Here is a 15,358-nt window from a genome sequence, read left to right on the forward strand (position 1 = left end):
GACCAAGGCTTACTGCTCACCATACCTGCTCCTCCAATGGCCACCCTCCCCAGCTCCTGCTTCATGACCACATATTCACCTGACTGACTGCTACTATCCTCCTGAGGAGCCTCTTCCTCTTCCACAGCCCCCTCTGGTTCACAGTCAGAGCTATTAGCATCAACCTCATCATCCTCATCATCACTGCTCCCAGAGCCTGGGGCATAGGCTCCTGCATACTGCTGCAATAGCTCCTCCATGGAAAGCTCACCTGGAAGAGAAATAAAAGGGAAGCTTTTGGTTGCTCTGAGGGGAGGGAGAAGAGGAGGTCTGACTGGTACCAGTTAATTTTACCTAGGTCTCTGTAGATACTGCTAGGCCCAGGTCTGAGGGGAGGCAAAAGAGCTTACTTTCAGCATCAGCTAGCAAAGCCAAGCCCCACAACCTGGGGGAAGTACCATGGGAATTGGGAAGAACGTTATCAACCTGGTGAGCCTCCCAAGGTCCAGGTCAAATACGGCCAATATCTTCCTACATTAGCTCTTCCCTCCATTTCACTCCCACATCACCATTTAAACTTCTGTCATAAGCACTCATCACTTTCTATTTATCATTATTGGTTTACAAGTCTGTCTTAGTCATTAGACATGGAATTCCTCCAGGGTGGATACGAAGTGCCTTATTCATCTCTTTATCCTTGGTACTGCACAGGGCAAACACCAAGTGGACACTTAGTAAAATGTCTGGTGAATGTCACCTTCTCGAGCCAACTCGCTCAGCTCCATGGCATGATCCACCTCCCCTTCCAACTGTTCCTCAGCTGCTATAGTATCCTCTTCATCCTCCGCTAGGAAAGAGACAGAAGCAAGATTAATAGGGAAAGAGACTAGAGGCACAGGACACAGTCCAAATGAAACAGATGAGAAAGCCTGAAAGGTTAGGTCCAGACAATTCATTCAAGGGGTAAGGGGCAATAGGACAAACAGAACAGCCCTGACCTTCCTCTTCGTTGGCAGTAAACTCTTCATCATCTTCATCTGGATGCCAAGGCCGTTTGTTGCGCTGTGTGACAGCAGAGGGTGGGGGCTTTATCTGTATGGCAAAAGATAAAAAAGGGAAGGGTCTAAGGTTAGAGTAGCAGAAGAATGGCGCAAACTTGAAAAAGATGTCACAGGAGAATCTCTGTCCCACTGAGTGACAGTTGCCACTGGTATAATCCCAGGGCAAGAATACAATCAAGGGTTTTCTCTCAGCACCAGCTACCAAATCCTGGCCCCACTGCCTGGGGAAGGACCTGTGAAAAGTGCCAGGTAACAAATAAAGGCACCCAACACTTCCCCATGCACTTGAGACATATGGAGAAACAGAAAAGACTTAAGGGTAACATGCCAGCTTCCAACCTATAAGCCAATAAGGGAACATTAGGGCACGTTCAGAGAAGTGGCAAGTAACGGTCAGAGCAAGTACTTTCTCAAGACCACAAAGCAATTTAGAGTAAAGTGCAATACGCTCTTCCACTATAGCGCCAAAACCTGCCAATCACAAAATGCAACTTGCCCCAAACAGATTCTTCCCCAGTCATCCCCAGAGAAGAGCCCAAATGTCCATTACTAGTAGAACTCCTAAAACTCATAACCAACCTCATAGCCCAGAACTCAGACCCTGAACCTCTCCCTCTGCTCCCCCTTTGAACCCTCCCTCTGCTCCTTCTGCCTATACCTCCAACACCTGAGGGGGCTCTTCTTCAGCACCTTCTTCAGGCCCATCTCGGGTGTCACTATCATGAGATGAGGGGGTTTGAGAGGGGCTGGAAGGCCCTTCCAGCAGCTGAGGGGGAAGGGAACGGAGCAGCTCTTCCAGTGGCAATTCTCCCTCACGGCGAAGCAGCTCAATCTCACGCCTCTGGGCCTCTGCATCATTGCCTTCCTGTTGTTCTTCAACTTCAATGGTTTCCTCATCATCCTCTTCCTCCTCCTCTTGGGGTTGAAAGTCCCCATCTATAGCAGGAGAACAAGGTCACAAAGTCCACGGGCCCTGCAAGCCACAGGGTGGGTTTTTCAGCTCTGGAAAGGGTACATGAGGAAGAGTAACAGGGCCAAAGAGAACACACACCTTCATCATCCAGGCGGGAAGCAGGGGGTGGAGGACTGGAGGCAGCTGAGGAAGAGCCGAGGCAAGGGGAAGAGCCTGCTTTGCTGGAGGTTAATGGCTGGTTGAGGCTCTGAGACAGAAGGTCTGAGTACTTTTCAGTTTGCCCTACAATGAAGTCCAAATGCAGATCCAGGGCTTTTTTGCGCTTTTCCTCAAGCCGGGACTGTTGCTTAAATTGCACCACCTGCCACAGATGTGAAAGGGACTGCTCACCAAGATAACCATTTATTTATGTACTTTTACCCAATGTTTAGGGACGCCTTCTTTAACCAGATCCTGGACTGGTCTCTTTGGAGACTAAAACTAAATAACCTTAGGGGCTTACTATGGTCTAAAGGAAGCACAAAGGGAGCATGCAGGAAGAAGAGCCAGCTTCGCCTCAGGTGGAGGGAAGGTTTGCAATCTGAAGATGGAATTTTTTTTTTTTTTTTTTTTTAAAGAGAATGAGGTCTCACTATGTTGGCCAGACTAGTGTCAAACTCCTGGGCTCAAATGATCTCCTGCCTTGCCCTCCCACGTAGGTGGAACTACAGGCATGCATCACCACACCCAGCTGGAATTGGATCTCAAAAAATAGGTAGGTGGGCCAGGCACAGTGGCTCATGCCTGTATTCTGAGCACTTTGGAAGGCTGAAGTGGGAGGATCACGTGAGGTCAGGAGTTCGAGACCAGCTTGACTGACATGGTGAAACCCCCATCTCTACTAAAAGAAAATTAGCCAGGCGTGGTGGTGGGCACCTGTAAACTCAGCTACTTGGGAGGCAGAGGCAGGAGAATCGCTTGAACCTGGGAGGCAGAGGTTGCAGTAAGCCCAGATTGCGCCACTGCACTCCAGCCTGGGAACAAAGCAAGACTCCGTCTCAAAAACAAAAAAAAACAGGTAGGTGAAGCCAGGCATGGTGGCTCACACTTTGAGAGGCCAAAGCGAGAGGATCGCTTGAGCCTAGGAATTCAAGATCAGCTTGATGTGTAACAGCGAGACCTTGTCTCCACAAAAAAATATTTTTAGGTCAGGTGCGGTGGCTCACGTCTATAATCCCAGCACTTTGAGAGGCTGGGGCGAGTGGATAACCTGAGGTCAGGCGTTCAAGACCAGCCTGGCCAACAAGGCAAAACCCTGTCTCTACAAAAATTACAAAATTAGCCAGACATAGTGGCACATGCCTGTAATCCCAGCTACTCCAGAGCCTGAGGCAGGAGAATCACTTGAGCCTGGGACAGGCAGAGGTTGCAGTGAGCCAAGATTGCACCACTGCCCTGGGTGACGGGGCGAGGCTCTGTTTCACAAAAAAATTTAAAAAAAGAAATTACGCGGTGGCTCACGCCTGTAATCCCAGCACTTTGGGAGGCCGAGGCGGGCAGATCACGAGGTCAGGAGATCGAGACCATCCTGGCTAACACGGTGAAACCCCGTCTCTACTAAAAATACAAAAAATTAGCCGGGCGAGGTAGCAGGCGCCTGTAGTCCCAGCTACGCGGGAGGCTGAGGCAGGAGAATGGCGTGAACCCCGGGGGGTGGAGCCTGCAGTGAGCCGAGATTGCGCCACTGCACTCCAGCCTGGGTGAAAGAGCGAGACTCTGTCTCAAAAAAAAATAAATAAATAAAATAAAATAAAAAAAGAAATTAAAAAGAATTTTTTTAATTAGCAAGATATGGTAGCACACGCCTGTGGTCCCAGATACTTGGGAAATTGAGGCAGGAAGATCGCGTGAGCCCAGGAGGTTGAGGATGCAGTGAGCTGTGATCGTACCACTGCACTCCAGCCTAGGAGACACAGCAAGACTCTGTCCAAGACAATTAAAAAATAGGTAGCTGTTCCCTAAGTACACATGAGGAAAAAGGCATTCCCAGCAGCATAAAGTCTATGTGTAAATGGCCAGAGATATACAAAAGAAAGGTGGGTATGGAGTGGAAGGGAGAAGGAAAGAACATGGCAGGAGGCAAGAGCGAAAATATAGACAGAATCCAGGTAGTACTTAAAAAATAATTACAACTTACTATACGGGCAGTGGGAACTTTGACGGAATTTAAGCATGTGCTAAGTGGCACAAATACATTTCAGTAAACACATGCTAAATACTCTGTAAGGGACAGATGGCCTAGAGGTGTCAAGGAGAACTATTAACAATCCCCAAAGGCAGGACCCATATTTTGCCACTATACTTTTTTATCCAAACATAAACGTCATTAGAGTTGCCTGAAATTATATTTACTCCCTCAAGAAGTTTCTCGATCATTCCTACTACCATGCCATCTACCAATCTAATCCAAGGCCATTTTCCTCTCCTGATCCCCACTGTCTACCTTCTCCACATTGCTCCAGAACTGCCTGACATCCTTGGCCATGGTGGAAGCGATTCGACGCAGCTTGGCCTGCTCCTCCCTCCGGGCCCGTTCCTCTTTCTGCCGCTGCTCCTCGTGGTGCCGGATCACCATGCGCACCACCTGTGGGAATGAAGACCCAGGGAGAAAACACTCAAAGCCAGACTTCCTCACCCAAAGGCAAAGAAAATAATCAAGGCCAAGGAATCTGGAAAATCAACAGTGCCTCTTAATGCCTACACCATTCTGTCTGGTCCCCTTCCAACTAACCCACCCTTCAAGGGAAGGAACAGACCTGAAAAGGAAAAGGAAGACAGTCCCAGTGGAAGACCTACCTTCCGGGCCACACCCCGTTTCCAACGGCGCTCCTGAGCAAAGTCAGCAGAGAGCCACTGCATCTCTTCGCACAGATAGTCCCAGTGACCTTTGGTGCGAGGGGGCTCTGGCACCTTAGGCAGCCTCTTCAGTGACCAAAAACCCTCCTTCCGCAGCTCAGCAATCCGAGTCTCGATCTCGGCCTCCTAATCAGGGAGAGCCAGATCAATCAACCGTTCTAAATGCACACTCCATCTCACTGCCACAGCTGAATTCCTGAGCACTAAGGGGGCTGAGTGTGTTATGCTTATGTTTAGTCCACATACCAAACCTACAGGCAGGTATCATACTCTCTTCAGAGGAGGGAAAAAAGATCAGGAAGATGAGGAGGGAAAAAAGATCAGGGAGATTAAGTGATTTGCCCAAGATCACACGGCTAGGAATAGAAAATGGGAATCAAAAATAGGTCTGAGGACTCCAGACAGCAAATTTCATGCTCTTTCCCTTATTTAACACAATCTCCACACCCCATAGACATAGGAGAGACTTGGGAAATCATATCCCCAGGGGAGCTTCCCAGAGGAGTAGGGAACACATACTTCCCTCTTGATTCTAGATACAAGCAGTCATCACCATTGTAGAATTCTATGTACTCAGAGTATGTTCATGATGCATTAAGCTTAGAATTATACAATGCCCAACTGACACACTGTTGTTTTTAAAAATACTACTTTTGTAAAAATGTGTATGTTTATGTAAAAAATACTGAAACGTTATACATGAAGTGTTTAACACTGATTAGGTGTAAAAAAGAGTGGTCATTTCTACTAAAGTTTCTACACTGATTGTCTTTTATAAAAAAAGCATTTAGAATTTTTTTGACAGAGATGACTCAAAAAATTCAGGACAACTGCCTTATTTTTCTGAATCTCACTCAGAAATCTGAGTGAGATTTTTCTGGATCTCACTCTGCTGCCTAGGCTCAGGTTATCTTCCCAACTCAGCCTCCCAAGTAGCTGAGACTGACTATAGGCACATGCAACCATGCCCAGCTAATTTTTTTGTATTTTTTGTAGGGACGAGGTTTCACAATGTCAAGGCTGGTCTGCAACTACTGGGCTCAAGCAATCCACCTGCCTGGGATTCCCAAAATGCTCAGATTATAGGCGAAAACCACTGCACCCAGCCTCTGCCTTTGTTATTTCTGTTCTCTCCTGATAAAAACTAAATCAGAGAAAATGACAGCCAGAGACGAGACAGGACTAAATGGCCTGACAGTGAAGGAAACATCAAGAAAGACGTGGATATTAGACCAGCTGCTCTCAAACTTGAGCAGGCACCAGAATCATCTGGAGGACTTTTAGAAACAAGTTGTGCTCACGCCTGTAATCCCAGCACTTTGGGAGGCTGAGGCGGGCGGATCACGAGGTCAGGAGATCGAGACCATCCTGGCTAAAACAGTGAAACCCTTATCTACTAAAAACACAAAAAATTAGCCACGCATGGTGGCGAGCACTTAGTCCCAGCTACTCGGGAGGCTGAGGCAGGAGAATGGCATGAACCCAGGAGGCGGAGCTTGCAGTGGGCCGAGATCATGCCACTGCACTCCAGCCTGGGCAAAAGACTGAGACTCCCTCTCAAGAAAAAAAAAAAAAACCTGATTGCAGCCAGGTGCAGTGGCTCATGCCTATAATCCCAGCACTTTGAGAGGCCAAGGCTGGCAGATCACAAGGTCAAGAGATCGAGACCATCTTGCCAACATGGTGAAACCCCATCTCTACTAAAAATACAAAAAATTTAGCGAGGCGTGGCGGCGGGCACCTGTAATCCCAGCTACTCAGAAGGCTGAGGCAAGAGAATGGCTGTGAACCCAGGAGGCGGAGCTTGTAGTGAGCCAAGATCGTGCCACTGCACTCCAGCCTGGGCGACAGAGCGAGACTCCATCTCAAAAAAATAAATAAAATAAAAATAAAAACTAAAAACAGATTGCTGGGCCCTACCCTCATAGTTTCAAATGGGTCGGTGGGTGAGGGGTACCAAGAATTTGCGATTTTTTTTTTTTTTTTTTTTTTTTTTTTTTTTTTGACAGAGTCTCACTGTTACCCAGGCTGGCATGCAGTGGCATCATCTCAGCTCACTGCAACCTCCGCCTCCCCAGTTCAAGCAATTTTCCTGCCTCAGCTTCCTGGGTAGCTAGGACTACAGGCCTGCGCCACCATGCCAGGCTAATTTTTGTATTTTTAGCAGAGATGGGGTTTTGCCACGTTGGCCAGGCTGGTCTCGAACTCCTGACCTCAGGTGATCCACCCACCTCGGCCTCCCAAAGTGCTGGGATTACAGGCATGAGCCACCATGCCCGGCAGAGAATTTGTGTTTCTAGTAAGTTCCCATGTGATGCTGATGCTGCTGGCCCAGAGACCACACTTACCACTGGATAAATGTAACAGACTGCAGGACAGAAATAAGTAGAAACCAGTAAATCTTAAGAGCATCACTTTACAAAGTGCTTTCGTGTCTATTTTCTCTTTTCATTTTTTTTGAGACAGGATCTTACTCGGTTGCTCAGGCTGGAGTGCAGTGGCATCATCATGGCTCACTGCAGCCTTGACCCTGGGCTCAGGTGATCCTCTCAACTCAAGCTCCTGGGTGGCTGGGACTGCTACAGGCACGTGCGACTATGTCCAGCTAATTTTTTGTACTTTTACAGAGATGGGGTTTTACCACATTGCTTAGTCTGGTCTTGAACTCCCGGGCTCAAGAGATCTGCCTGTCTCAGCCTCCCAAAGTGCTGGGTTTACAGGTGTGAGCCACTGCACCTGGCCTTGCTCCTATAATTTAAACCTCCTAATAACCTATAAACTATTATATCATTCCTATTTTATTTACAGCAAGGAAAATGAGACTCAGTATTCAAGCAATTTGCTCACGATCATATACATTAAGGCAGAACCTATACCCTAAATCCATGACAAAAAAGAAAAGAAACATAAAATACTCAAGAGGACGTGGGAGTTTAGAGAAGATAACTCCCAAGAATCTTCATGAGCCTTCCTAATACGTACATGCTTGGCCTGTTCTGCGATTTCGGCATGGCTCTTCTCCCACTTTGGGCCCTTGTTAGCCAGGTCAGCAGCCTGGGATAAGCTGAACCCCTCCAGGGGCACTGTGGCACCATCTGGGGGGCCTGGAGGTCCATCTAGTGAAGAATCTTGAGCTATGTGCTGCGGGGAGATGCCGCCTGCCCCACTAGAGGCTGGGGAACTGGATGAGGCAGGGGACACAGGATTGCTGCCTGTCATGCCGTCCGACACCATCTAGAAAAGAGGAAAATGATGGAGAAAATAAAGGCTTTGCACTATGCTCAGTGTTTTAGGCACGTTATTTCATTTGATCTTCACACACACACAAAAAAACTGTGTAGAGTAAGGTATAAACCTTATTTTCGTAAACACAAACGTTCGGGATAAAGTCTTATTTTATTTTATTTACTTTTTTATTTTTTTTGAGATAGGAGTCTCACTCTGTCACCCAGGCTGGAGTGCACTGGTGCGATCTCAGCTCACTGCAAGCTCCACCTCCCAGGTTCACGCCATTCTCCTGCCTCAGCCTCCTGAGCAGCTGGGACTACAGGCGCCCGCCACCATGCCCAGCTAATTTTTTGTATTTTTAGTAGAAACAGGGTTTCACCGTGTTAGCCAGCATGGTCTCGATCTCCTGACCTCGTGATCCGCCCGCCTCAGCCTCCCAAAGTGCTGGGATTACAGGCGTGAGCCACCACGCCTGGCCTTGGGATAAAGTTTTAATAAGGGACTCGAGATGGCAGAGCCAAGTTTATAGATGCTTGACATGCAAGAATTATGTCCTGACATTTACACAGTTCCCAAACTTAAGTAAATATATATATATATATGCCAGGGGTGATGGCTCACGCTTGTGATCCCAGCACTTTGGGAGGCTGAGGTGGGTGGATCACCTGAGGTCAGGAGTTTGAGACCAACCTGGCCAACATGGTGAAACCCCGTCTCTACTGAAAATACAAAAATTAGCTTGACGTGGTGGTGGGAGCCTGTAATCCCAGCTACTCGGGAGGTTGAGGCACGAGAATCACTTGAACCTGGGAGGCAGAGGTTGCAGTGAGCTGAGATTGCGCCACTGCACTCCAGCTTGGATGACAGGGTGAGACTCTGTCTCGGAAAAGAAAAAAGAATAAAAAAAAAAGATATATATATATATATATATACGTATATATACACACATATATATATATACACGTATATATACATATATATATATATATACACACATAGCATATGATTTCAAATTCTGATCCTTTCAGAGCCTCAGTGATTTTATTCACATAAACAACTCCCTATTTTCCCTCCATTTTCAGAACAAGTGTGGCAAATTCACTTATGCAATAAACGTGAGCTACCACTAAATTCAACAGCCACCAATAAATCCCAAGCCACCTTAACCTCTTCACTGGACAGGCAGGGACTAGAGGCATAGCCACTGTTCTCAAACACCCAACATGTCACTTTACAAGGTACTGCAAAAGCATTAAGAAATGGAAGCTGGGCTCGGTGGACTTTGGGAGGCCGAGGCGGGCGGATCATGTGGTCAGGAGTTCCAGACCAGCCTGACCAACATGGTGAAACCCCGTCTCTACTAAAAATACAGAAATTAGCCAGGTGTGGTGGCATGAGCCTGTAATCCCAGCTACTTAGGAGTCTGAGGCAGGAGAATTGCTTGAACCAGGAGGCAGAGGTTGTAGTAAGCTGAGATCGTGCCATCGCACTCCACTCCAAGGAAGGAAGGAAGGAAGGAAGGAAGGAAGGAAGGAAGGAAGGAAGGACGGAAGGAAGGAAGGAAGGAAGGGTGGAAAATAGGGCTGGGCATGGTGGCTCACACCTGTAATCCTAGCACTTTTGGAGGCCGAGGCGGGTGGATTACCAGAGGTCAAGAGTTCGAGACCAGCCTGATCTACATGGTGAAACGCCATCTCTACTAAAAACACAGAAAATTAGCTGGGCGTGGTGGCGGACATCTGTAATCCCAGCTACTCAAGAGGCTGAGGCAGGAGAATCACTTGAACGCAGGAGGTGGAGGTTGCAGTGAGCCAAGATCGCACCACTGCACTCCAGCCTGGGCAACAAGAGCAAAACTCTGGGCCAGGCGCAGTGGTTCACACCTGTAACGCCAGCACTTTGAGAGGCTGAGGCGGGCGGGGATCACGAGGTCAAAAGATGAAGACCATCCTGGCAAACATGGTGAAACCCCGTCTCTACTAAAAACACAAAAATTAGCCAGGCGTGGTGGCGCGCACCTGTAGTCCCAGCTACTCAGGAGGCTGAGGCAAGAGAATTGTTTGAACCCGGGAGGCAGAGGTTGCAGTGAGCTGAGATCACGCCACTGCATTTCAGCCTGGTGACAGAGCGAGACTCCATCTTAAAAAAAAAAAAAAAAAAAAAAAAGAAAGAAATGGAAAACAGCCCGGGCCTGGTGGCTCACAAGTGTAATCCCAATACTTTGGGAGGCCGAGGTGGGTGGATCACCTGAGGTCAGGAGTTCAAGACCAGCCTGGCCAACATGGTGAAACCCCATCTCTACAAAAATATAAAAATTAGCCAGGCATGATGGTGGGTGCCTGTAATCCCAGCTACTCGCAAGGCTGAGGCAGGAGAACTGTTTGAACTTGGGAGGCGGAGGCTGCAGTGAGCCAAGATCGCGCCATTGCATTCCAGTCTGGGTGACAGAAAGATATTCCATCTCAAAAAAAAAGAAAAAAAGAAAAAAATGGAAAACAAAGTCCTACTGAAATGTGGATACTCAGGGAATTCACAAATTCACTCCAGAACATAAGCCTTACACTGCGCCACTCAAATTCCTACCTCGGCTAAATGACAAAAAACTGTATGTCACAAATTTCCTCAGTTTCTCAGGAAAATTATAAATACCAAATTTATAAACATGAAAAGTTTACTGTACTGCTCACTTTGGCACCACATATACTAAAACTGGGAGAGCATAGAAAACATTAGCATGGCCCCTGTGCAAGGATGACACAATAAAGAAATCCTTTTTATAAAAAAGTTTAAAAAATTAAAAAGAAAGCTGACTGTACACACACCTAGATGTGTTTAAAAGCCATTTTTTTTCCTACCCCACACCCTTCCTTGGTATGAGAAACGAATGAACACTACACACCATCCATAGGCTTATCCTACTCCAGTTCTGATAGAAGTTAAACTATTCTCAAAGCGTACGGTCTTAGAAGCATGGTGCCCCGATCTCCATTTCCAACCTAGCCTAATTCAACCTTTTTCAGGTAACGAGGCGCTTTTGCACTCTTGGAGATAATATTACACTAATGTTAAATGGAATGTGAGTATCCAACAGACCTGACATACTACCGCCCAGCCCCCCTGAGCACCAAAGATTCTCCAAAACTCTCCACAAATATTCTCCTGCCCCATCTTTTCTTCCTCACACCCAACAATCCACAAAGCAGAAGCAGAGAAGGAACTCTCCCCACTTTCAAACCTGTGTCTGTAGGACTGGGAGCTGAGGGTGAGCAGGGGAGGGGCTGCTCTGCATGGTCCCACTCCCAGGCTCCTCCTTGGATGCCTGAAGAATGACTGGGTCGTTATCACCACTGCTGCTGGCCGAGGGGCTGGCGTCCGGCTGCAGGGCATGCTGGGAGCTGGCCTCATTCTGGGCCACCGGCCACCGGGACCCGCCTTCCAGGGCCCGGGGCCCACCAGGGCGTCCCAGCCTCCGCTCAGGGACACCAGCCTCTGGAGCACCTAAAGTAGGGTAAAAAAAAAAAAAAGACAGAAATGCAGTTAAAGGGGATGAAAAAGTATTTTTAAAAAACCAGAAATAGGGCCGGGTGCGGTGGCTCATGCCTGTAAGCCCAGCACTTTGGGAGGCCGAGGCGGGCGGATCAGGAGGTCAAGAGATCGAGACCATCCTGGCTAACACAGTGAAACCCCGTCTCTACTAAAAATACAAAAAATTAGCCGGGTGTGGCGGCGGGCGCCTGTAGTCCCAGCTACTCGGGAGGCTGAGGCAGGGGAATGGTGTGAACCCGGGAGGCGGAGCTTGCAGTGAGCCGAGATCACACCACTGCACTCCAGCCTGGGTGACAACGAGACTCTGTCTCAAAAAAAAAAAAAAAAAAACCAGAAATAACACTGAATAAAGAGAAACACAGAAATTACAGGTTACATTTCTTGAGCACTTACTATGTATGAGATACTTTTAGTACTTGTTTGATGTGTTCTATAATCCTCACAGCTACCTTAAAAACCAAGCGCTTTTCACAGCCTAACAAATATTGACTTCCTCCTGCACACAACGGATAGAGCCTTGCAAAAAGGATTCCCGACCTAAATGGAGCTTACATTCTAATATAATCTGTTTTGTAAGTTAGGAAGTTAAGACCTTATGATTTGCAGAAGGTCACACAGTAAAAAAGTGGTAGGAGGACTTCAATCCACATAGTCTAATGCCAAAACCATGGAAAACCTGCTACTCTTCCTGGTAGAGCCAGGTTGACCATGTTTTCCTCAACCCACAGCCTCAGTTCTGTTGTTGTACTACTATAATCAAACCCTCCACAGAAAAATCACATGCAAACATTCCCATGCTTCTCCAGAGTGAAAATCACCAATACGGACCTATAATTGCTTTCATTATCTCAAACATTTCTCCCATTAGCATCAGCACACAAAATGGTAGCAGATCCCTCACCTGTGTGAGCTGAGACCACACCCCTTGTGAAAGTCTGCACTTCCACGGTGCCGCCGTACTGAAGGGATTCACACCTGAAACATCCACCAAAACGTATTATTTACTCCAGTTTTTTGAAACGTTTAAATATACCCAAATCAGTTAAAAGACTAGAAACAGAAAAACTACAGTAGTAGGAAAAGCTCACATTTCAGGGAAATGCAAATCATGTTTTGTGAATTCCGAAGGGACATACGATCCTGCCTGGGGGCAGGATCAGGAAAGGAGTGGAGAAAGAAAGTTAAAAAATTTTAAGTGTAAAGGCTCCAACCACAGAATGGAAGACAAAAAAAAATACAGCAAAAAATAGCTGTCACATCCAGAACCTCAGAAAGGTGCTACCTGCCTGCGTGCCTTTCCAGTGAGGGCTGAACGCAGAAATGAGAGTGGAACTCCCGGGAAGAGTCAACAAACATGCTGGTCACAGGAAAATCCGCCCGGGATTCAGGGCAGGGCGCTGTGAATCCCGTACCTGCGCCTTGAGACACTTCCCCAAATACAAAAACCACAGCAAAAGGAGACTCAGGAGCAGTCAAAAGCGAGAGGCCGCACTGCCAAGAACCACAGCAAAAGGAGACTCAGGAGCAGTCAAAAGCGAGAGGCCGCACTGCCAAGAACCACGCGCCGGAAACAGGCAGTGTGAACCCGCAGGAGGCCCGGAAATGTTTCCCCAGTGTTTAAGGAAATTCCTAAACCACAGTGCCGGCTTTGATTCACTCCCTACTCCGCCACACTTTCCCAAGACCCGAGCTCACCAGAAGCCAACAAGCCCGAACTCCTGACTCCAGGTTTCGTGACCATCTCCATAGCCCTCCCGACGGACTGACCTCGCGTGACCCCTGACCTCTGCCCAAGTTGCCACTAGCCCTGAGATAGCCCCGCCCCCTCCAGACTCCCACCCCACCCAACGTGCGCGCCGGGCGGGGGAGGGGCCCGCGCGTGCGCGGCTTGAGGCGGAGCGAGGCGGCTGCGCGCACGGCCTGGGGGCTCCCGCCAGAACCCGAGCCCACGCACACAAGGGTCGCGGGGCTGGGAAGCTCCTCATCCAAGCCCGTCAGGGAGCCCCCCCATCACTCGACCGCGAAAGACTGAGAAAAGGGAGGGTTCGTGCCACCAGGTCCTGGTCCCCCGGCTAGATGTGGTGGGCGCGCGCCCCGACTACTCGTCCCACGCCCCCCTTCCTCTTCCCGCGCGCCCCTGAGGGGTGACTGGGTTGGTGGGCGGGCAAGAGCGCACCTGGGTCCGTCCTCTCAGGGCTCGCTCGCTCGCTCAGGCACGCGTGCGCAGAAGGGCGGGAAGGCAGAGGAGACACGCCGGGGCCCAGCGCCGGCCGGCCTGACCCCCTCAGTCTGTCTCTATGGGCGCGCGCCGACAGCCTCGCGCACCGGCCCCGGGGCCCCGGCTGAGGGTGCGCGCGCAGCACCCCGGGAAGGTGGGAGGGGAGGCGGTGGCGGAAAGATGCGCGCGCAGTCAGCCGTCATGGGAGGAGGAACTGTGGGGCGTCCGCCATCTTGTCTCCCTCTCCTTACCTGCGTCCTCGGGGGCGTGCGCACCACCCCCCCTCCCGCCGAGGAGGGGGGAGGGCCCCCTCTTGGCCACCGCCTTCGCGGACTTTAAACTCCCCTGGAGACTGCGGCTACTGCGACCGCCTTGTCTGCACTGCCTCTTCTCGCAGCACACAGATGCGGACGGTGGGTGGGAAAAAGGGCAGACGCTACTCCCAGCGAACCGCCGCCGCCGCTCCCGAGGCCTCACCAAAATGGCCGCCGCCGTCTCGGCCGCCACCACCAGCACCACCACCGCCGCCACTCGCTCGGAATCGCTACCGCCGGCGCGGCCCGTCTTCTCGCGAGAGACAGTAACTGGAGGGTGGGGGAACGGGGAGGCTGGCGTGCTAGCGTAGGGCGCCGCACGGCGCGCAAGGCAGCCTGGGAGGTGTAGTCTCCCGGAGGCTGCGCGCTCGCCCCTCCTCGGAGCGCCTTTACCATCTGCACCTAGAGCTACCTGGGGCTGCATTGCGGCTGCCAGCTCGGACCACCGCCACCTCCCTTTTTATTTACAGATCACCCAGTAAGCTGCAGCAAGTTAGCAGTGGAACCTGGGCCTCCCGATTCCCATGGCAGCCCACTTCTGTAGCGCTGCTTCGTTTTCCGCGAGGATGGTTTCCTGATAGCTTTCAAACACCTTTGCCATCTGTTCGCAAACTTTCTAGGTTAAGAATCCCTTTGAGAATCTGATACCTTTACCCCAGAACAGAACAATAAATAACAGCTACCTTCTACTGACACTACTTTGTGCATTGATTATTTCTTTTAATCCTAACAATGCTCCATTTTACAAACGAATTGAGGCTCAGGCGTTAAACACAGTGACAGATCCTGAAGTCAAGATTCCTAGCCAAGCAGTCTAACCCACAAGAATGCACTTGCTGTCATAAAATTTTACCACCTAAGCCCCCGCTAAGAGGCCAGGTTAGGAAGCCCTGATGAAGCTCCCCGTCCTCCATTCAGTTTAGCTCTTCCCTGCGAAGAGGATTGTTGGTCCCATTTTACAGATGAAGTTTGGGTTGAAAGAAAAGTGGATGATGCCCATCTTTTCTAGACCTTCCTCCCATCACTCCCAGAAGAGGGGATTCCCAGGCCAGAGTCTGAATGAATTGGACCTAGCCTTGTGCCATTAACTCCTTGCTATGTTGCCTTGAGCAATTAACTTCACCTTTCTGAGCTTCAGTTTCCTCTGTAAAGTGAGGATAGAATTGCTGATGTAAAATTGCTTTGAAAGATCTAAAGGGCCAGG

General features: G+C 49.3%; 2 protein-coding genes and 2 non-coding genes across 6 annotated transcripts in view; 2 read left to right on the forward strand and 2 right to left on the reverse strand.

Annotated features, from left to right (window-relative positions):
• Window positions 1-14,344, reverse strand: part of SRCAP (Snf2 related CREBBP activator protein) — a 41,828-nt gene extending 27,484 nt beyond the window's left edge. For 2 of the 3 annotated variants that reach the window (XM_030797965.1, XM_030797982.1), the window contains exons 1-11: window positions 14,092-14,344; window positions 12,524-12,597; window positions 11,312-11,574; window positions 7,831-8,082; window positions 4,789-4,974; window positions 4,436-4,576; window positions 2,092-2,314; window positions 1,699-1,976; window positions 978-1,071; window positions 737-826; window positions 80-250 (exon numbers count right to left, since the gene is read on the reverse strand). In XM_030797965.1, the coding sequence (XP_030653825.1) occupies window positions 80-250; window positions 737-826; window positions 978-1,071; window positions 1,699-1,976; window positions 2,092-2,314; window positions 4,436-4,576; window positions 4,789-4,974; window positions 7,831-8,082; window positions 11,312-11,365 (1,489 nt within the window). In that variant the 5' untranslated portion in view covers window positions 11,366-11,574; window positions 12,524-12,597; window positions 14,092-14,344. Of the gene's footprint in view, window positions 1-79; window positions 251-736; window positions 827-977; window positions 1,072-1,698; window positions 1,977-2,091; window positions 2,315-4,435; window positions 4,577-4,788; window positions 4,975-7,830; window positions 8,083-11,311; window positions 11,575-12,523; window positions 12,598-13,798; window positions 13,886-14,091 lie in introns of those variants that run through there. The other variant, XM_030797973.1, reaches the window with a different exon arrangement.
• LOC115831908 lies at window positions 1,160-1,289 on the reverse strand. Its single transcript, XR_004027402.1, has one exon. It is a non-coding gene; the product is annotated as a small nucleolar RNA SNORA30/SNORA37 family (small nucleolar RNA).
• LOC115831842 lies at window positions 10,753-10,854 on the forward strand. The gene has a single exon (XR_004027334.1). It is a non-coding gene; the product is annotated as a U6 spliceosomal RNA (small nuclear RNA).
• LOC100587712 (heterogeneous nuclear ribonucleoprotein U-like protein 1) lies at window positions 14,070-14,849 on the forward strand. Its single transcript, XM_003280441.4, has 2 exons — window positions 14,070-14,420; window positions 14,625-14,849. The coding sequence occupies exons 1-2, from the start codon at window positions 14,245-14,247 to the stop codon at window positions 14,797-14,799; spliced, it is 351 nt and encodes a 116-aa protein (XP_003280489.1). The 5' UTR covers window positions 14,070-14,244; the 3' UTR covers window positions 14,800-14,849.
• The last annotated feature ends 509 nt before the right edge of the window (window positions 14,850-15,358 follow it).

This window comes from Nomascus leucogenys, chromosome 2 (genome assembly GCF_006542625.1).
Source record: "Nomascus leucogenys isolate Asia chromosome 2, Asia_NLE_v1, whole genome shotgun sequence".
NCBI classification, from domain to species: Eukaryota; Metazoa; Chordata; class Mammalia; order Primates; family Hylobatidae; genus Nomascus; species Nomascus leucogenys.

What these genes read in the sequence shown, in the direction of transcription:
- LOC100587712 (XM_003280441.4), top strand. Translation starts at nt 14,245, where the DNA reads ATGCGGACGGTGGGTGGGAAAAAGGGCAGACGCTACTCCCAGCGAACC. An exon ending in CCGTCTTCTCGCGAGAGACA is followed by an intron (nt 14,421 to 14,624) that starts GTAACTGGAGGG and finishes TTTTATTTACAG; the next exon opens with ATCACCCAGTAAGCTGCAGC.